General features: G+C 44.5%; 1 protein-coding gene across 1 annotated transcript in view; it reads left to right on the top strand.

Annotated features, from left to right (window-relative positions):
* LOC105903068 (glucosidase 2 subunit beta-like) overlaps window positions 1–20,000 on the top strand; it is a 165,326-nt gene that overhangs the window by 114,209 nt on the left and 31,117 nt on the right. Inside the window, exon 12 of the mRNA XM_031585570.2 lies at window positions 17,262–17,333. Coding sequence (XP_031441430.1) covers window positions 17,262–17,333 — 72 coding nt within the window. The remainder of the gene's footprint in view (window positions 1–17,261; window positions 17,334–20,000) is intronic.

The following is a 20,000-nucleotide window of genomic DNA, read 5'->3' as shown; positions in this document are numbered from 1 at the left end:
AGGTTAACAGTCCTATGGATCGGGTTGAATAAGGCAGATGAGTTAGGTTGTCTCTGGAGAGGGAAGGTAGGGCAATGCTGTTCCGGAATGGAGAAGCGGCTGCCATGTTTATTGGGCATTGCCCTGATAGAGATCTTTCCTTGGATGTTTCTCAGTGAGCCTCAGGGTGAGTGGACTGCTTGTGAAGTCCAGGCTCGTCTCAATGAGTTTTTTTCAGAAAACGCAAGGGAATATTACCGTGTCTTTTCCTGGAATCATCTGGACTGTGGTGAGGCGCGTGAGTTCTGCCACAGGATGGTGTTGACAGATGACCGTCCCTTCAGATTGCCGTACCGCAGTTTGTCCCCTGCTCATTATCAGAAGTTAAAAGAGACTCTGGATGAGATGAAGGAGAATGAAACCATCATGCTTCTCCATTAGTGCTCGTGTGGAAGAGTGGAGACCTGCGGATATGCACCCGACTTTAGATGGCTTAATGCCCTCACGGTTGAAGATGCTCACCCGCTTCCCCGCCAAGCAAATGTCCTTGCTACTCTGGGTGATGATGTGTTTTTCTCAAGAATAGATTTCACAATTGGCTACTATGACATGCCGCGGCATGAAGATGATAAGAAGTACGCTGCTTTCTCATTTCCTTTAGGATTGCATGGATATAACCGACTTCCTTTGGGTCCTAGAAGTAGCCCAGCTACAGTCATCAGGATGATGCTCTCCAAGATCACTTCTTGAGAATAGTCTGGAAGCACGGCAATCCAGACTATTCTCATTTGTAGTTCCACGTTGGTGGAACAAACTGCCTAGTACTACCAGAGCAGGGGCGTCCCTCTCTACCTTCAAGAAGCTTTTGAAGACCCAACTCTTCAGAGAGCACCTCCCTTCCTAACTGGCACCTGACTAGCGCTTAACTTGCACTTCAGCAGTTACATTCCTGCACTTCTTTTTCCTTTTTTCTAGGTCATTGTTTTCTAATTCTCATGTAAAGTAGTATTTATTGTTACACCATGCTTTTTATTGCTCTTAGCTTGACTGTTCTCTCCCTTGTACGTCGCTTTGGACAAAAGCGTCTGCTAAATGACTAAATGTAAATGTAAATGTAAGATCAAAAGATCAAAACTCCTTAAGTCTCCATTGTTATTTGGATGACCTATCAGTGTTTGCAGATCAGAGGAGGAGAGTTTGCAGCGCTTTCACTTTGTGTTTGATCTATTGAAGGAACACAACCTGAAGCGGTCTCCTGCTAACTGCAATTTTGTTCTGTTTTGTTGAGATCTGTAAAACTTTTTGGTCATATCATTTTTCAGGAGGGCATAGCAAGTGATCCGGAAGAGGTGGAGGCTATAGTGAATGTCTTGCAGACAGATCTGATGGAGTCTGATGGAGTCTGATGGTATCACGCTGTCCTTTCGTGGCAAAGTGGTTTGCTACGAGCATTTCTTTGAAAACTGTTCTGTACTTGCAAGGCCACTTTTTGCGCTGATAGGTGGCTGAGCAAAAGTAATGGTGTGAATAGGCCAGTGCATAAGAGAAAGGACTAGTCACCTGAGTATACAGAGGCTTTTAAGAATCATAAGTCTGTTCTGGTGAATAGTGTGCCTTTAGCTCGCCCAGATTTCAGTAGGCATTTCCTGTCTGTTGATGCATCCAATAGTGGCCTTGGCACTGTTCTGTCTCAGAGACGGCCAAATGACAAAGCTCGGCCTGTTGCTTTAGCGACTAAGTCACTGAAGCATGCTCAGTCAAAATATCCTTCTTTGCCATGACGGGCTGTTTGTGATAAGTATGTCTCGATGAAGCCGAGGCTTGATGCTTGCAAGCAGCACTTGGTGGCTAAGTTGGCTCCTTGTGACTTTGACATCTTGTGTATTCCGGGCCTCAAAGCAGAGAGCCTTTTGTGAGGCCCAGAATTATGCAACCCCCCCCCCCCCCCCGACTAGAACTCATAACGCTGAGCTGCTTAAAGAGGCAGAAAGCTTACGGGTGGATTCAGTTCAGGACATGTTTAGCCTATCCTCTGAGCTTTCTGGAGCTACGGAACAGCGAGCGGCTTCCATGTCTGACGGGGTTGTGTGTTGGATCCACACATGTTGTTCAGAGTGACAGGAGGCAGAGTCTCACGTGAAGAAGTTTTAGCAGTGTTGCAATCCTGTCGCTGCTGGGAGAAAGGTGCAAATCATATGGCCATCTCTCATGGTCAGCAGTTGAAGGCTGTGTCTGTGATTGGTCAGAATCCCTTGCCTGTGCCTAGTCACGACGAGCTGTATGACAAGCGGTGTCAGGACCCCACTTTCAGCAGAGTCGGATCCTTTGTTGACATACGGCGCTGGCCGTCCGTGGAGTCATGGGAGAACTTTGAGGAAGAGAGGGGAAAACTTGCCACATGGTTGGGTGTACTTCACAGGGTGTCTTAGAATCCGGGTCACAGCACCAATGTAACCTGCGTTGTGTGGACAAGCACAATCCATCACCGGACTCCACCTCACAACCTCGGACATGAGAGGTGGGCATGCTAGCAAGGAGCTTAAAACCCATGGGTGCTAGCGTCTGCCGTTAGCACGTCTCTTAAAGTCTCGGGGAGTGAGGTTTTCTCACTACACACACACACACACACACACACACACACACACACTAGCACGTCTCTTAAAGCCTCGGGGAGTGAGGTTTTCTCACTACACACACACACACACACACACACACACACACACACACGAGCACGTCTCTTAAAGTCTCTGGGAGTGAGGTTTACTCACTACACACACACACACACACACACACACACACTAGCACGTCTCTTAAAGTCTCGGGGAGTAAGGTTTACTCGCTGAAGAGCGCTGTACTGAGAGACTACCATTACACAAACACAAATAACAACACATGTGGCACTAATAAAAGCTAGACAACTTGCTAACTGATGTGATACAAATGTGATAAGCAGTAATACATGTGGCAACATCATTGTGCAAAAGCTGTTCCTACATTTTCATGGGTTTCCAAATAAAAGCTAACAAACTTGATAACTGATGTGATACAAATGTGATAAGCAGTGGTACATGTCAACATTGTGCTTCAAAAGCTGTTCCTGTTTCCCGACCCAAACTGCAAAATTGTGTTGTCAATAGTCTGGGATGTTAGCAGGAACAGCAGGTACGTTTATCCCTCCTTCACATGGCAATACACCAAATGTGAGAATTAGTTTGTGGATGTTTTAAACCTACAAAAACTTTTAACTTTTTTCATTTTAAAATGGGGAAAACCTGCACAGTGCAGCTTCCCAAGTTTGAACAGTAAATCCTTCTGTGGTCACACACCAAAACAAAAAGAGAGAATGTGGTAAACAGTGTGGGTTTACTTTTTATTCCCTTATCTGGAGGCACCCCCTACCCCCACCGTCTCTCTCGCTTGCTCTTTACTCTTTCTCTCTATGTTTTTTTCTCTCTTTCTCTTTTCTCTTTCTCTCCATCTTCCACCTCTCTATAGTCTGATCTAGAAATATATCTCTCTCTCCCTCTCTTACTCTCCCTCTTTCATCCCCTCATTTCTTTTCTCTCTTTCTCTTTCCATCTCTCTCTCCCTTCCTCTTTTTTCTTTCTCTCTCTCAATCTCCCTAACAGATCTCTCTTTACATTTCTCTTTCTATCTTTCCATGTCTCCCCCTCCTTCTCTCTCTCTCTCTCTCTCTCTCTCTCTCTCTCCCTCTCTTACCACTTTGTGGATTTTCTTTCTCTTTTGAATTTTCTCAGCCAGCTGGACCCCTTCAGCTCTGTGGGTGGTTGCAATCTTTCTCCAAGAGATTGAAAGAGAACGATCTGAGATCTGCAATCTCGCCGCAAATAACATCTGATGCCTCCTCAAAAAATCACTCCTTAACCCTGCCTTCCCTCGAGAGCCCAATCTGCCCCCAAGTTTCGCGGTATTTAACCAAACACTGGGGGATGGGTGTCTTTTGGCTCTGTGTTTGGAGTAAATGAGGGTGTTGTCTGACACTAGCGTTTAGGGAAGAGTATTTTGTTGGAAGCTAATAGTCGTGCCCCCCCCCCCCCCCCCTCCTTGTTTCTCTTTAGGTGGTAAGATGTTTAAGGTGGAATCACAATTGAGGGATGATAGCCTCTCTTTCTCTGATATATAAGGGGCACACACACACACACACACACACACACACACACACACACTGTGCGCTCTCACTGTGAACCTCCCATGGAGTTGCTTCATCCCTGACTGTGCATCAGGAAAGAGGAGCATTACAGAAACTGACACTCACAAGCATACAAGCCTGTGGGTGTGTGTGTGTGTGCTTGCTTGGTGTGTGTGTGTGTGTGCACGCACTTGTGTGCTCGCGCTTGTGTACGTGCGCTTGTGTGCATATGCACTCGTGTGTATGTCTGCTTGTGTGTCTGTGTGTGTGTGTGCGCCTGCCTGTGTGTGCGTAGTTGTGTGTGTGTGGGGGGTGGGGTGTGGGGTGTGTGCACACTCGTATGTGTGTATCTGTGTGTGTGTGAGTGTGTGTTTTTTTCATGCTTGTGTACTTTATGTGTGTAGAGAAACCGAAAAAATATTGTTCTCCGGACACATAATAGAAGACATTCCCTCCATTCTCAGACATCTTTTAATTACACGGCCCAATCATCCGCTGCTTCCCCAACCCTCCTACTCACCAGGGGCGGTTTTAGGCACGGGCGAACCGGGCAGCCGCCCGGGGCGGCACTTTTTTATAAGACGTGGGGGGCGGCAGGAGCACTTAAAAAAAAAATCATCTGGGCCGCGAAGCGGTTTTCTATTATCTATCACATCACTGTGTGTGGAATTGGCAAATTGGCGCCCCCTGCAGCTGCAGGCGCCTCTGCTCGCTAAGAAGGTGCCGTGGACAGATCCTGCGTGAGAAGGGGGAAGGGGAGGGGGCGCGGGCAACAGTTCACCTTTGGGTCTCCCAAATGGAACGGACAAGGGGGGGATCCACTGTATAGCAGTCACACCTCGACTTTCTTCCAAATAACGCACATTCATAACATTATAATTACAGGCCTATAATTCCTGCACGTTTTCGTTTTTCTGAATTGTGTGAAATGGCTAATGCAAATAGGTAATACAGAACGATTATGTGGTCACCAAGGGCAAGGTGAATTGGTGGAAGGAGACCACTGACTGCTTCAACTTATCCAACTGGTGAAGGTAGTAGTTAGCCGAGTATAGATAGATAGATAGAAAGATAGATACTTTATTTATCCCGAGGGAAATTGAATACATCTTTTACAGAGTAGTCTATTACATTATCAAGATAACTATTGAAGGATGCTCAAGTGGACAAGGTAAAAATGTGTTTTCAGTCAAGTGTAAATTAACCTAAATTCTTATTAAGGCAACCAGCTAATGTTGAGCACCAACAGAATTGTTTGCTAGCTAGCGTCAGCTAGCTGATTTGACCATAGGGTATGAACATCATTCATCTGACACTAGGCTAAAGTGTTAGCGAAATCCGGCTAGCCACAACTAACAGAATATAACAGCATACAGAGAACTAGTATAATCTTAATAATGAACAGGTCGATAGCTAGCTGGTTAGACCATAGATTTCCTATTGACACAACTATACTAGCAAGCGTTAGCGAAATCCCGTTAGCCACGATTAGCTAACTCAACTAACCATAATGCATGTTGAGTGCTTGCACAACCTAACTTGCAGAGCGCTGGTTAGCTAACATTAATGTACATGATGTTCTCTTAAGTGTGTTATTCAAATGTTCTATTGAAGGATTTGTGCAATTGATACATTTAAGTTTGTCTTTCAGTTATATTGTTATAATAAAAAATAAATATGATTAATTTTTTCGGGGGGGGGGGGGCGGGGCGCTCAGAGGGGGTCTCGCCTGGGGCGTAATTCCATGTAGAACCGCCACTGCTACTCACTCTCCAGTGCCGTGGCCTCGCTCTTTTGATTTCCTCTCATTTCTGGAGCAGCTGCCAATATGAATATGCTGTGCAAATATGAAGGCAACGGGCCTGGAGCCTTTCAGTAGGGTCCCAGAGAGAGCCAGCCTGTCACTGACATTAGCAAGGCTAACACTGGGCCTACACTGACCTTAGCTGAGCTAATACTGAGCTAATTTTGACCTTAGCAAGGCTCAGACTCGGCTAATACTGACTTTAGCAAGGCTCGGACTTGGCTAATACTGACCTTAGCAAGGCTAATACTGAGCTTAGAAGGGCTAATACTGAGCTTAGAAAGGCTAATACTGGGCTAATACTGACCTTAGCAAGGCTAATACTGGGCTTAGAAGGGCTAATACTAGGCTAATACTGACCTTAGCAAGGCTAATACTGAGCTTAGAAGGACTAATACTGGGCTTATACTGACCTTAGCAAGACTAATAATGGGCTATTACTGACCTGACCTGACCTCGATGGTTTTCTGGTAGCATTCTCGTGCATGCTCTAGTGAAGACAAGTAGAGTTACGTTCTTCTAGCATTTTAGTTCAGTTATATTTGCCCAGTGACATTCAGCTCTCATACATCTTCTAGAAGAGCTATGTTTTCACTTGTCAAAATTCAACACACTGGGTTATGTTTACAGGTTAGGCTTTGTGTCAGATACAGTGTTAGGTGAGGTAAGCCAAGTAAATTGATGATAAATAGTTTTTTACAATTTAGTCTTAACGATAAGTCTTAACAAGATGAGTGATGTTGATGCTTTAGAGCTCCAGAAATCATACAATCAGACAGAATCTTTTTTTTCCCCACAAATTAGCTGTGTGAGCAGTAAAGGTTTCTTCCCCTGTGTAGTCTGTTTGTGTGTTTGTTTGTTTGGTTGTTGTTTCCCTCCCACTAGGTGGTTCTGCAGACATCCCTCTCTTTGACAGAAAACAAAATGACGACTTTCAAAGAGCTATGAGGCTTTTGTTGTCTTGCTCTTTCAAGTGCGTAGATTAAACATAGTTAACGGATACAGGGTGGCAATGTCTCATATCAAGCCGCAGAGCTTTGATTAATAAAATATCTCATAATTACATTATCACCCACAGCAATGAATGTACTCTGTTTCTCAAACTCATGATTATTATATTCTTCATTTTTTAACGTATTGTTTATTTATTTGATGTCAGTATTTCCATAATCCCAGGTTGAGTTCCTTGTTGTGATGGCCGACTGTGGCTGATACGTTGACCCCCTGTAGACACGCCTCCTCCCCCTTCCCCTTCCTCCTCCAGGTTCCCCTTAGCCTATCGCCTGCGTCATCATGTTTGACTGACATAATGGAGGCTTAGTCCCTGATTCTGTGCTCTTCTAAATGTCCGTGTGGTTTAAAGACTGTAACACTGAAAAGGGATATGTCAGAAGGGAATGGCCGCTGTAATGCTTGCTGTAAGGGTTCGGTGGTTCGATGATCGTGGCTTATAGACTCCTGTGGAGACTCATGTTCATGGTAATATGTGCATAGCAGACACATGGCAGAGCACATGGCAGACAGTAAAAGTAAAGTAAAAGATTTCCTCAGGTATTAGTGTTAATGTAGTGTGGAGGCCCAGGCCAATCCTAATGATATTCACCTTACAGGGCAGTGAGTGAGACTGCAGGGTCACACACTGCCCCCTCATTTCCACTTCTCTCCCTCTCTCTCTCTCTCCCTCTCCTTCTCTCTCTCTCTCCTTATCTCCTCCCTCTCCTTCTCTCTCTCTCTCCTTCCCTCTCTCCCTCTCCTTCTCTCTCTCTCTCTCCTTCTCTCCCTCTCCTTCTCTCTCTCTCTCTCCTTCCCTCTCTCCCTCTCCTTCTCTCTCTCTCTCTCTCCCTCTCTCCCTCTCCTTCTCTCTCTCTCTCCCTCCTTCCCTCTCCTTCTCTCTCTCTCTCTCTCTCTTTCTCTCTCTCTCTCTCTCTCTCTCCTTCTCTCTCTCTCTCTCTCTCTCTCCTTCCCTCTCTCCCTTTCCTTCTCTCTCTCCTTCTCTCTCTCCCTCTCCTTCTCTCTCCCTCTCCTTCTCTCTCTCCTTCTCTCTCTCTCTCTCTCTCTCTCTTTCTCCCATGCATATTCAGAACCACACTTCCCACCTGTCACACTCACTGGCTTCTCAAATTATGATAGATGTGGCACGGAAACAATGTCGTTAGAAATGAATGTGCAGAATTCTGCATTGGCCTTCATGAGTTGCTCAGGCAATTAATTAACTTCAAAAGGTCATGTTTTGTCAATTGTTCAAATAGGAAGATATAAATAAACAAATAAATAAGTGGTGCGGTGAAAAGGTTTTATTTTCATCGTTGTTTTTTCCCCCCACCTAAATTGGCCTTGATATGTCAAGGTATATAGAGACTAGGGACGTACCCAAATCCTTTTTCTACATGATGGTTGCTTATTTGTGAAAAAAGGTCAACTCCATGATTGACATGTCTGTGTCAGCAAATGTTTCTTTAAATTGATTCATATCATTTTGGATGGCCACAAGATTTCACTAACTAGTCGTTTCATTTACTACACATTTTTGAAAAGCGAATGACTATATTCTGTAGTCGCCTCCACTGAGAGAGCTGACGTTCTCGGTGAGGCGCTCGACTACATACCCCTTAGAATCCCCATTTTCCTTATCCCACTATACTACAAGTCTAGCGTATTTTCCATGTTACCGTATGTGTGCACAGAACTATTGTGTGTATTAACACGTGTGATTGTGTGTGTGTGTTAACACGTGTTCGTTGGCTGTATGTTTGGATTAAGCCTCATATTTTTTTTATTTTTTATAAAAGCATAAACAGCACAGTCTTCATTTTTGCTGTGACTGTTTTGATACAAAAAAATCAATCGATCAACAAACAACATAGAAAGTGTTTGGAAGTGGGTTCAAACATGTGAGAAATGACCACTGCAAAAGACAAAAAGATAAACAAGGAAAAAAAGGAAATAACTCAATTAGTCACTTAATTAACCACATTCATTTTGCATTCTGTACATCTAGTTGTGAGTCATTCTTCTAGACGTTTTGTGAAGAGACAAGTACGCAAATACGCAACATCAGACTTAAAACCTTAATTTAGTTAAAAAAAACAAAACAATGCAGTATGAGAATGTGGACATATATTTCATTGTTAATAATGCCAATAATACATCAATGTGATGCTTTGCACAACAATTGCATTGCCAATGAATATTAGGTTAGAAAGTATAACATTTTATTAACATTTGATTTAACGTGAGTTCCTGTATAGACCACGTCCACTTTCGGTCCAGATACAGTTACAGAGACAAATCATTTTGTGGTTGAACCGATACAGATACAGATAATGATAATGATATCTCTGTGCACTAATAAAGACCGAGGTGCTGTATTTCAATAAGTAATATGTTCTTAACAGATATGTTCCGATTTGCGTAATAGATGCACAGCTTTCCTCTGACTCACTGCTTTAACTTGCTGTATGTTAATGTGCCAGCCAGTGTTGCTGTCTTTAGACATGATGGTATTATTTTTCCACCGTGATGTGACAGAACTAATTTACACCTCCACAACATAGCAGGCAAGCGACTGAAAATGTGTTTTCGTTAAAAATCTGTTAAGATGTTTTTCAAAGCAGATGTAACACAATCATTGTTTTTCTATCTCATTGGACTTGTGTACCACGGCATTGCCTTTGAGTGTCTGGTTTTCTGTCAGGTTTCCTGATTAACAAATAGAAAGGATGTTGTAGTTGAGGAAGTGCGAAGAGAAGAGAAGCGAAGAAAAGAGAAACTAACGACGTGGCAGGTCAATAACGATGCAGTTGTCTGACGAACCCCAAGTACACTGTAGTGGTTTTCAAGGAGCGCTCGACATCTGAATTGTCTCAATGTTTGAGTCCTTCAGACTGGGGCGGGTTTGATGTTTGTACTCCCAGCGTGGCGTCAGGCCGCATGTGCTCGGCGCCCTCTCTTTTCTCCAAGTTCTCTGAGCTGACGTTATGAAAAAAATAACGAGGGATGAGATGACCGTCGGAAACGAGAAACAAAAGCACAGACGAGGAACCCGAGGAGCGGCGGAGGAGCCGATTATGAAAGGGCCGGGTCTTTAAAGGGCATGCCAGAAGTGGTTTGTCTGAAAGCCATCTGCCATCTCCCTGCAGAAGAATGAGGCCTGTTTGTTTAGTATTAGTTTTCTTTCTTGTTTGTTTGTTTGTTTGTTTGTTTGTTTGTTTGCTTCCTTTGTGTGTGCCTCGGCCCTCATTGAGCCAGAGCTGCCTTTCTTTCTTTTTTTTCCTTCTCCTCTCTGTCCCTGTTTCTGTGTTTTGTACTTGTTTGTGTTATCATCCCTCCATCTTATTTCCTTCCTCCTCTCTTCTCTCTTCTCTCTCCTCTCTGTCTCCTTTTATGTGATGCCCTAAGACAGCCACATTTAATGACTGAAATGAAATTCTCTCGTTCACTGCCTCCTCTGCTGTCCCTCTCTCTTTTTCCTTCTCTCTCTCTCTTTTACTTTCTTTCTCTCTCTTACATTCTTTCTCCCTTTCTCTCATTCTCTCTCTTTCTCTCTCTCTCTCTCTCTCTCTCTCTCTCTCCTTAAATGGAAACAAGCAGGGGCTGTAAAGTCACCTCAGATGTCTGTAGCAGAGACAAACACAGTGTCTCCCATACCTCCCGTAAGATGGATGCACACACTCTCTTCTCTCTCTACACTCTACACACTCTTCACTCTACACTCTACACTCTACACACTCTCTCTCTACACTCTACACACTCTTCACTCTTCACTCTACACTCTACACACTCTCTATTCACACACACTCTCTCTCTCTACACTCTACACACTCTCACTCTACACACACTCTACACACTCTGCCTAGAGTTTCATTAAGGCTTGTTCCTCCATGCAGTCCTATGGGGGATAGGAATGGGATTGCAGAGATGGCCGACTTTGAGCGTATCCCGTGAGGGAATGTATCTACACATGAGGAGACAGATGCATGGAGAGAAGTAGAAATGGGACAGCGGGCAGCTGACCCTAGATCAGAGCTGGCCCCGTTCCGCCTGTCAATAGTAGAATTAAGGGACAGGATGGGATGGTGGACGACACGCTATTCGGGTAGCAGAAAACTAGAACAGCACTTGGAGAGCGCAGACCTCTGCCAAGGCCAAACGCTCCTATCCTATCCTAACCCTATCCTATCTCGCAATGTTAACGAGTTAAGTGAGAAGTTACTGCATCTGCCCCTTGATGCGGATCCACTCACAAATGTAACCGGTTCTTCCTTGGCCCATACTCCACCCTCCACCAAGTTCCATGTGATACAATTTCACTGTGGCCTAGTAGTGTCTGTGGCTCCAGGCATAACCCTCTTACCAGAGCTCGCACCGCGGTGAACACCGCAAACAATCTGAAGAAGAGAAACTTTGAGCATGTTTTGTACAAAAAAGAAAATGGTTCAACAAGCACACACACACACACACACACACACACACACACATATATATAATTTCAGGAGAGCAGTTCTCACCAACCTACGCACACAAGCACACACATCCTTATGCACACACACAGCCTTATGCACACACATACACCCTTATGCACACACATGTATCATCATTTGCAGAGCGCTTTCACCAGCTGGTCTTGTTCTGTCTGTCTGTCTCGCCGCCTCTTCCAAGTGCTCATACGGAGCTTGAATCACCACCTTGCAGAGGATCTGTCTAAACACATGAAAAATGCCCGCGCCTCTCGCCGTCCAAACATGTACTTACCTTCACTCCCATCGCTCGCCCAGCGCAGGCACTGTTTATCACAGACACACACACACACACACACACACACACATACACTCTCACACACACACACACATTACACAATTATATGAAATGTTCTGTTATTTCTCTGACAGTTTGATAAGTCCTTATTACTGTCATTTCAGTTTAGGTCTGAATTTGATGAACTTTAGTAACAGTAAGAGAAAGGAACCACCAGGTATACATTAACCTATAAAAAAAACTATGAGTTGCTTCACAGCACAAAAGGTTAATGTTCCTGTTGCGGTTGGTGATCCCTATAGCACAAAGAAGTTGGGAAACAAAGTTGTTGTTATTTATTAATTTTTTTTCAAAAGTAAAGGCTAGCCCTTACAAGTCAAAGACTTTTAAAATACTTTAATAGCTTTTACTTACTGTTGTGTCACAGCCAATATGATCAGCCTTCTGCCCAGCGATAACTCAACAGACAGTCCATGAAGCCAAACCCATAAATGTGTCTCAAACACAAACAATTAATTGGCACCCCGTTTATAAAGCAATGGGTAACCTTCCACCTCTTCCTCACAGCTGTGTGTTACCTGTAAACCAATTAGGCACCGCATCATCCTGCCCGTTTGCCCACTGCCACCTCTGTGGAGCAGATCGCCCCCGCAGATATACAGCCCGCCACGCAAGGGCAACTTCTAATTGCACACTTCCCCTCTCTCTCTTTCTCTCTCTCTGTCTCTCTCTCTCAATCCCCCTTTCTCTGTCTCCCTCTTTCTCTCTATCTATCCCTCTTTCTCCCTCTCTCTCTCTGTCTCTGTCGCTCATTCTGTACATGGCTCTGCTTGTCTTGTTCTGCACAATGTCTCTGTGTGTGTGTGTGTGTGTGTGTGTGTGTGTGTGTGTGTGTGTGTGTGTGTCTCTCTGTGTATTTCCCCCGTATTTTATCTGTTTGTTGTTAGTTAGACTCCTGCACTGGAGCTGGCTTGTTCTGGATCTGTAGCGGGAGGCTTGCTCTCCTCTCTCTGTCTGACTGAACAAGGTTTCTGTGGATGGGCACGCAGTCCTGCTATTTATGTTTATTTATATTATTGATGTTCTTGAGTGTAGTGACAGTCTTTCTTCACAGTTCACGTTGGGTGACTGAAAACTGTCTGCACTGCAGGTGTTCACTGACTCTCTGTTTTCATCGTAGGCCTACATGAATTCATCCTGATTGTAGCCGAAGCCATGGCTCATTTCTTTAAGCGTATTAAGAGGCCACTCATTTAGAAGCCGACTCCCTTAATTTCCACTTAATCTGTTGGCATGTTCGAAGCGAGCCCCTTAATTATCCCTGAATCCTTGCTCAAATCTCCTTAAAGTTCCCTTCAAATGTCCTGTTGCGATTAGGGTGGGGTGAGGGGGGGGGAGGTAGTGGAGGAGACGAGAGCTACGCACATGCAGAGATATGCTGTTCCGGGCCAAATCTCTTGCACATAAAACTCGGTAAAGCACTTTGGCACCTTGAGACCATTTAGTTTTTTGTCGATATATAATAAAATAAAATTGAATTGAATAGAATTGAATACAACTGGGCCAAATCCGTTCCAGAGTTGCCGCCTCCCGACCTGCAGTTGGTGATTCTGCTGAGTCTTGCCCCCCCCCCTTCATTTTGGTGGCCAGAATAGCTAATGCTAACTGCCTGAAGCTAACCCTCTCTGGCTCCGTAACCCAAACCCTACACTGATTGGCCACACTTGTTAATGATTGAAACCAGTCTGTGGGAAACAAACTTCTCAATCACCAAATGTAGCTGAACCCAACCCTCTCAACCCAGACCTAACCCAACCCAACCCTCTCAACCCAGACCTAACCCAACCCAACCCTCTCAACCCAGACCTAACCCAACCCAGACCTAACCCAACCCTCTCAACCCAGACCTAACCCAACCCAGACCTAACCCAACCCTCTCAACCCAGACCTAACCCAACCCTCTCAACCCAGACCTAACCCAACCCTCTCAACCCAGACCTAACCCAACCCAGACCTAACCCAACCCTCTCAACCCAGACCTAACCCAACCCAGACCAAACCCAACCCTCTCAAGCCAGACCTAACCAACCCTCTCAACCCAGACCAAGAAAGACATCCGCTCAAACAGAGAGAATGACCTTTGACCTTTGACCATCTGCTCAAACAGAGAGAATGACCTTTGACCTTTGACCATCCTCTCAAACTGAGAGAGGCAAGTTAGATTATCACGTTTCCTTGACCTTTTTACATTCCCAGAATAAAAAGCAAGATCACTCACAGCTAAGAGAAGCGCCGATGTCCCTGGTCAAACGGTTTCAGTTTTACTTTCAGTTTCAGTTTTGGCCATCTTTTTTCCCTTCTCTTTTGCTTTCTTGCCTCTTTGACCAGGACTGGCTTTCTCCCAAGATCTGAACCAGTGCCTCATGGATCAGTGCTGATACACTCACACAAACACACACACACACACACACACACTCACACAAACACACACACTAAACACTCTCTAAAAAGGGTCCAAATAACATGTCAAGTTCTGGAGGCACAAGTTACCCCAACTTGATGTGTTTAGATTACACCACCCCTGAACACACAGATACATACTCACACACACAGACACACAATCACACACACACACACAAACACACACACACACACACACACACACACACACACACACACACACACACACACACACACACACACAGACACACAATCAGTACACACACACACACACACACACACAAACAGTTATCACAGACACCAGTCAGTGTTTTCTGATGAGGCACCCCCTGCTGTCGTTCTCCTTGTATAACGTGTGTTACACAGAACGAGCCACACATATTTCGTGCAGGAACAAACAACAACAAACAACCCTGACTTTGACTGGCAGGAAATGTAAATGTCACCCTGTGCAGTTCCCTCCGTCAGGTGTGATCCCTGAGCCTGTCGGCTCACAGTAATATCCCATTCCAGGCATCAGCAGTTTGTTAGCGAGACGAGATGCTAAATCATTAAAAGTTCAGCGTGTTACTTTGTTTGCAGTTCACATCCGGTGAACACCAATATGTTAGTTTGTCTGTCTTTTTTTTCCTTCTTCTTCTTCTTCTTCTTCTTCTTCTTCTTCTTCTTCGTTGTCAGTGTTTTGTCTGAGCGGTTTGTTTTGTTTGTTTGTTTGTTTGTTTGTCTGTCTGTTGGTGTAATGTTTGTTTCATGGTTATCAGAGGAGGAAGAGACTTACGTACGCGTGTGACATTGACATAACCTCCTCCCTGTTCGTAAACACGGCAGACAGGTCTTAAGGATGTCGACACCGACGCCGCCGCCGCCACGGCTGTTTTTAGCATCAAACGTGGCGAAAATAAAGGGTTTACCAGCCTTTTCATCTGCCTTACTGTCACAGCGAATCAGAGGCGAGATGCAAGGATTTGGTTTTAGTGTCAGACAGGTGTGTGTGAGGGAAAGGTGAGAGGCGTGTGTGTGTGTGTGTGTGTGTGTGTGTGTGTGTGTGTGTGTGTGTGTGTGTGTGTGTGTGTGTGTGTGTGTGTGTGTGTGTGTGTGTGTGTGTGTGTGTGTGTGTGAAGGAAAGGTGAGAGGTGTGAGTGTGTGTGTGGGGGGGTAGCTCTGTGAAATGCACAAGTCTCTCTGTGTTATGAAACATATGGAGAAACTTGAAAGGTTGAACACCTAAGAGAGGTTCAGAGAGGGAGGGCGAGAGAGAGGGAGAGAGAGAGAGAGAGAGAGAGAGAAAGTGAAATAAGATGCATTTAATACAGTTCCTGAGCAGAAAGCTCAGTCCAATCACACGCCCTCTCTTCCCCTCATCCTCTCTCTCTCTCTCTCTCCCTCCCTCTCTCTCCTGTCGTATAGTCTTTCTCTGATGTTCATCATTTTTGTTCTTTCATCTTGCTTTTCTCCCCTATTGCTTTTGATCCCCCTCCTCCGCACACACTCACACACAGACACGCACACACTCATACACACACAGACACACACACATACACACACACACACACAGACACACACACACACACACACACACACACACCACACACACACATACACACACACAACACACACACACACATACACTTTTGAGTCACTTTGCTTGGCTCACCATGCTTTGTATTGTAATAGGCGATAGAGTGGTTCAAATGTCAAACGGGGCAGAACAAAATGAAACAGAAGGCAGAAGGCAGAAAAATACATGGCTGTTCTTCCATTTCTTTTCCTTTGCTCTATAGGGCTCTTTGATCTATTAGCATTAGTGCTAGCTTTAGCCATCACTCACCCACCCTCACGCAGTGGCAAAGCCTGGATTTATCACTGAGTCCCCCCATTCTCCAATCAGATGGAGAGAGAGAGAGGGAGACACAGGAGAGAGAGAATAGAGGGAGACAGAGAGAGAGAAATTAAGAGAGGGATTTGGAGATGGAAAGAAAGAAAGAGGAAGAGAATCATTAGGGCCAGAGATAGAGAGAGAGGGAGGTTAAGAGAGAGAGAGAGAGAGAGGGAGGTAGAGAGAGAAAGAGAGAGAGATAGAGAGAGAGGGAGATAGAGGGAGGTTAAGAGAGAGAGAGAGAGGTAGAGAGAGAGGGAGGTAGAGAGAGGGAGGTAGACAGAGAAAGAGAGAGAGAGAGATAGAGAGAGGGAGACTGAAGCAGAGAGGTGGACGCACCCGAGACAATGGAGAGAATAAGAAGGCTAGAGGGTGTTCTAAGAACCGAGGCTGAATGGATAGACAGAGAGAGTGACACACAGTGGGGGTGTTAAGCGGTTCTTCACTCTCAGCAGAACATGAAGCCGCTGGCTGGCTGGGGATTTAGCTCCTGTACCACCGACAGCACAGCACAGCACAGCACAGCATACCACAGCATACCACAGCACAGCACAGCACATCACAGCACAGCACATCACATTACAGCACAGCACAGCACAGCACAGCATACCACAGCACAGCACAGCACAGCACAGCACAGCACAGCACAGCACAGCACAGCACAGCACAGCACAGCACAGCACAGCACAGCACAGCACCCAGTGGGGGAAAGCCATGACGGGGTTAGAGAGGGGTACAGGCCCAGTGAGGCATCAAGGGACCAGCCTGAGCAGTCCACTTCACTCTCTCTAGCCCTGTTGGGACCACATGTATGTGTGTATGTGTGTGTGTGTTTGGCCTTATCCCTGTGTCTGAAGTACAGTATGTGTTTCTTGTTTTGTGTATGTTTTCATTGTTCATCTCTCTGTCTTTTTGTCTGACAGTTCAAATGTCCCTGCATGTCTGTAACTGGCTTGCAATTGCCGGCAACCACACTGAAACATCACAGACACTGACACACAGGACACACACTTAACAGTTTGAAACATCCTGTGCAAATGACAAGGACAGGACACACACTTACCAGTTTGAAACATCCTGTGCAAATGAAAAGGACAGGACAGGACACACTTACCAGTTGGAAACATCCTGTGCAAATGAAAAGGACAGGACACGCACTTACCAGTTTGAAACATCCTGTGCAAATGACAAGGACAGGACACACACTTACCAGTTTGCTTGTTGATGTGATCCTGCAGGTATTCATACACTCTCTGCCCCTTCAATCAAGTAACCCAGAAGAGCCAAATGGGAACTGAAGTTTTGTTGGGGTAAGTGTTTCTCTATAGTAATAGTATTTAGATTTATACCATATATTCAAGGTTAGGTTTGTCAGTCATGGCTTCAGGTTTATTCTTGTACAGTGGTGGCCACCAAGGGAGACAAAGCCTGAAGTTCCACTCATAGCTTCACCTCAGACTTATCTAATTTATCCATTGTTGGATTTGCTCTTAAAAGCTGAGTTTAGGGGTGTTACCGTCTATTCAAATAAGCCCTGGATACAAAGCTTTGTCCCGACCTGGGGGGGGGGGGGGGGGGAGGTGAGAGCAATGTCGCAACTCACTCCCCTGGTCAAAATCAAGTATATTCACCCAGGAAATGCTTACATGCTCGTGGAATCCAAATAAACGTAACAACTATAACTAGGTATAATAAACATTGAATTATTGACTATGGCATATAAAATCTCAGATGCCGGTCCCTTCAATAGAATGCTTCAGTGTGCATTTGACCTTTAACCTTTGACCTCCATGACCTTCAGTCATCTGACTGAGTTCTGCCATTCCATACATGTTCGTACATCTGTGACCCCATTTTGTTTCATCTGCTGGTCTGAAAGGGGGCGTTTTCTTAAAGGCAAACACAACAGGGCAGTCCCTGATGAAATCGACCCAAATTCTGAGAACCCTCCCAGACGACCATGCCAGTTCTGTAGTCCTGAAGTTGTTGGTTCGTTTGTTTGTTTTCTTCTATTCGTAGTATCTTAAGATATGTGAAATATAGCCTTCTCAAAATGAGATAAATGTAAATAAATGTAAAAAACATTTCTAGGCAGGTAGGGATAGAAAAGGTAAAAAAATTATTTGAAACATTTAGGGCTAAACTTTGCATATATAGGCATTTTAAGTAGGTACTGGAAATGGAGACTTAACTGATACTTCCTCAATTGTAGTAATTGCACAACAGTATGAACTTAAAAAAAAGAAAAAAAACGGTCTCGGCCTCTTAAGAAACAACGTCTCTTTGCACTTGGAACTTTGGGTTTTATCTTATTGTTTCCTCCTCCTCCTCCCTCTCCTCATCATCATCATCAACAACAACAAGAGCAAGAACAACTTTCTCAGTAGTGATGCCACAGACTTACACATTAGCTCATCAGGTCCTGTTCTGGGGCTGTCAGGTCTGCCTCTCGTTTGAGCGAACGCCTCATTTTTAATTATATTCTTTTTTTCCCTTCGTAACTCCAGTCTCCGTTTCCCCCCCTTCGGTGGCGGAGACTTTAATTATGGGATGTCGCCATGCCGTCCCGCTGTCGCTCTCTCATTAGGACGCCGCTGTCCCCTGCCATCACACTCCTCTCAGCGTGCAATTATTTCAGCCAAATTTTCCTCTCAAACATTGAAGTTTTCTTTTTGTTCCAAAAAATACAATGATAGGAGAAAAATAAAGGTTTTAATTTTATGTCACGGCACTCTGGCTGTCGTCGTCCTTGACATGGCTTCCATTAGCGGTGCGTAGGGGGGACGTGAATAAGAGACGGCAGCAGCGGAGCCCATTACTTTTGGATCACGACTCAGCTCGGTAAAAAAACTTTTATTTGACATAAAATAAATATCAACAATACTGTACTTTCTCTTGTTATTGCGCATGAATGCTTTCGAGATAAATCTTTGGCAAATATTATATTAAGAACCTGAAATCTGTTTATCAAAATAATCTCATTTTCGGCAGTAACAGGTTTTATAAACGACAGTAACATTCAGATAATCGCCCAGCCCAAGCGCTTCAAGCTAACTTCCAAACCATGAAACCTTTGCTGAAGAATTCACAAGCTGTTTATCGCTTTGGTAGGGTGTCTTGATTCCATATCCTAGAACCTAGAACCCTTTGCCTATAGGTTCTACTCAGTGGATTTCCAGAACTAGAACTAGTCCAGAACGGTGCAGCATCACACCAAGCATCCCCACAGAAGAACTGACAGGAAAATAGAACCCTTAAATAGATACTAACCTTAGAAGTTCCGAATAACAGAATAACCGTACTTGAATGTGATCCACTTAATAACTCTAGAGGTTCTCTAATTCTTTGGCTCTCAGCTTTATTGCACTTTGCAGACATTACAAAGTCCATAAAGATACAAAACCTTCACTGCCCTCACTGAAAACCAGTGTTTTGTCAGCTCTGCCATAAACAGGCCCTTTACTGTCCATTATAGTATGACTTATAGTATGGTATGTCCATTATAGTATGATTAAATTCCTTAATGTTTAATTCCTTATTTTAATTCCTTATTGTAACGTTTAATTCCTTATTTTAATTCCTTATTGTTCTTTGGAACGTCAATGAACTTCTGATATTTGCACACCTATGAAATAGTTAAATTTTTTTAACCATGTTACACTTGCATATCAAGTCGCTAAGTTTGATGTGAAGTTTAAATGAACTGTTGCCTCGTGACAGAGTCACAAACTAGTGGGCCGATGAGAGTAGCAACATGTCACATAGAGTGGAATAGCATTTAGCGTCGTTACACAACACTTGGGCTAAAGACCACACTGACACAAAGCTAAGGCTCAACAGAATGCTGGGATATGCTAGTTTGGCAACAAGAGGAATGGAACTCACGACTGGGCTTTAGCCATAGCAACCATCCTTGTTAGAACTAGTAACGGCAGTTTGTCCTGTAAGAAAAGATGGAAAGATTTAGTTCTACAAAC

The sequence above is a fragment of the Clupea harengus genome, chromosome 18 (genome assembly GCF_900700415.2).
Source record: "Clupea harengus chromosome 18, Ch_v2.0.2, whole genome shotgun sequence".
Classification (NCBI taxonomy): Eukaryota; Metazoa; Chordata; class Actinopteri; order Clupeiformes; family Clupeidae; genus Clupea; species Clupea harengus.
Note: the sequence above shows the minus strand (reverse complement) of the source record. Positions and strands in the feature narration are given on the sequence as shown.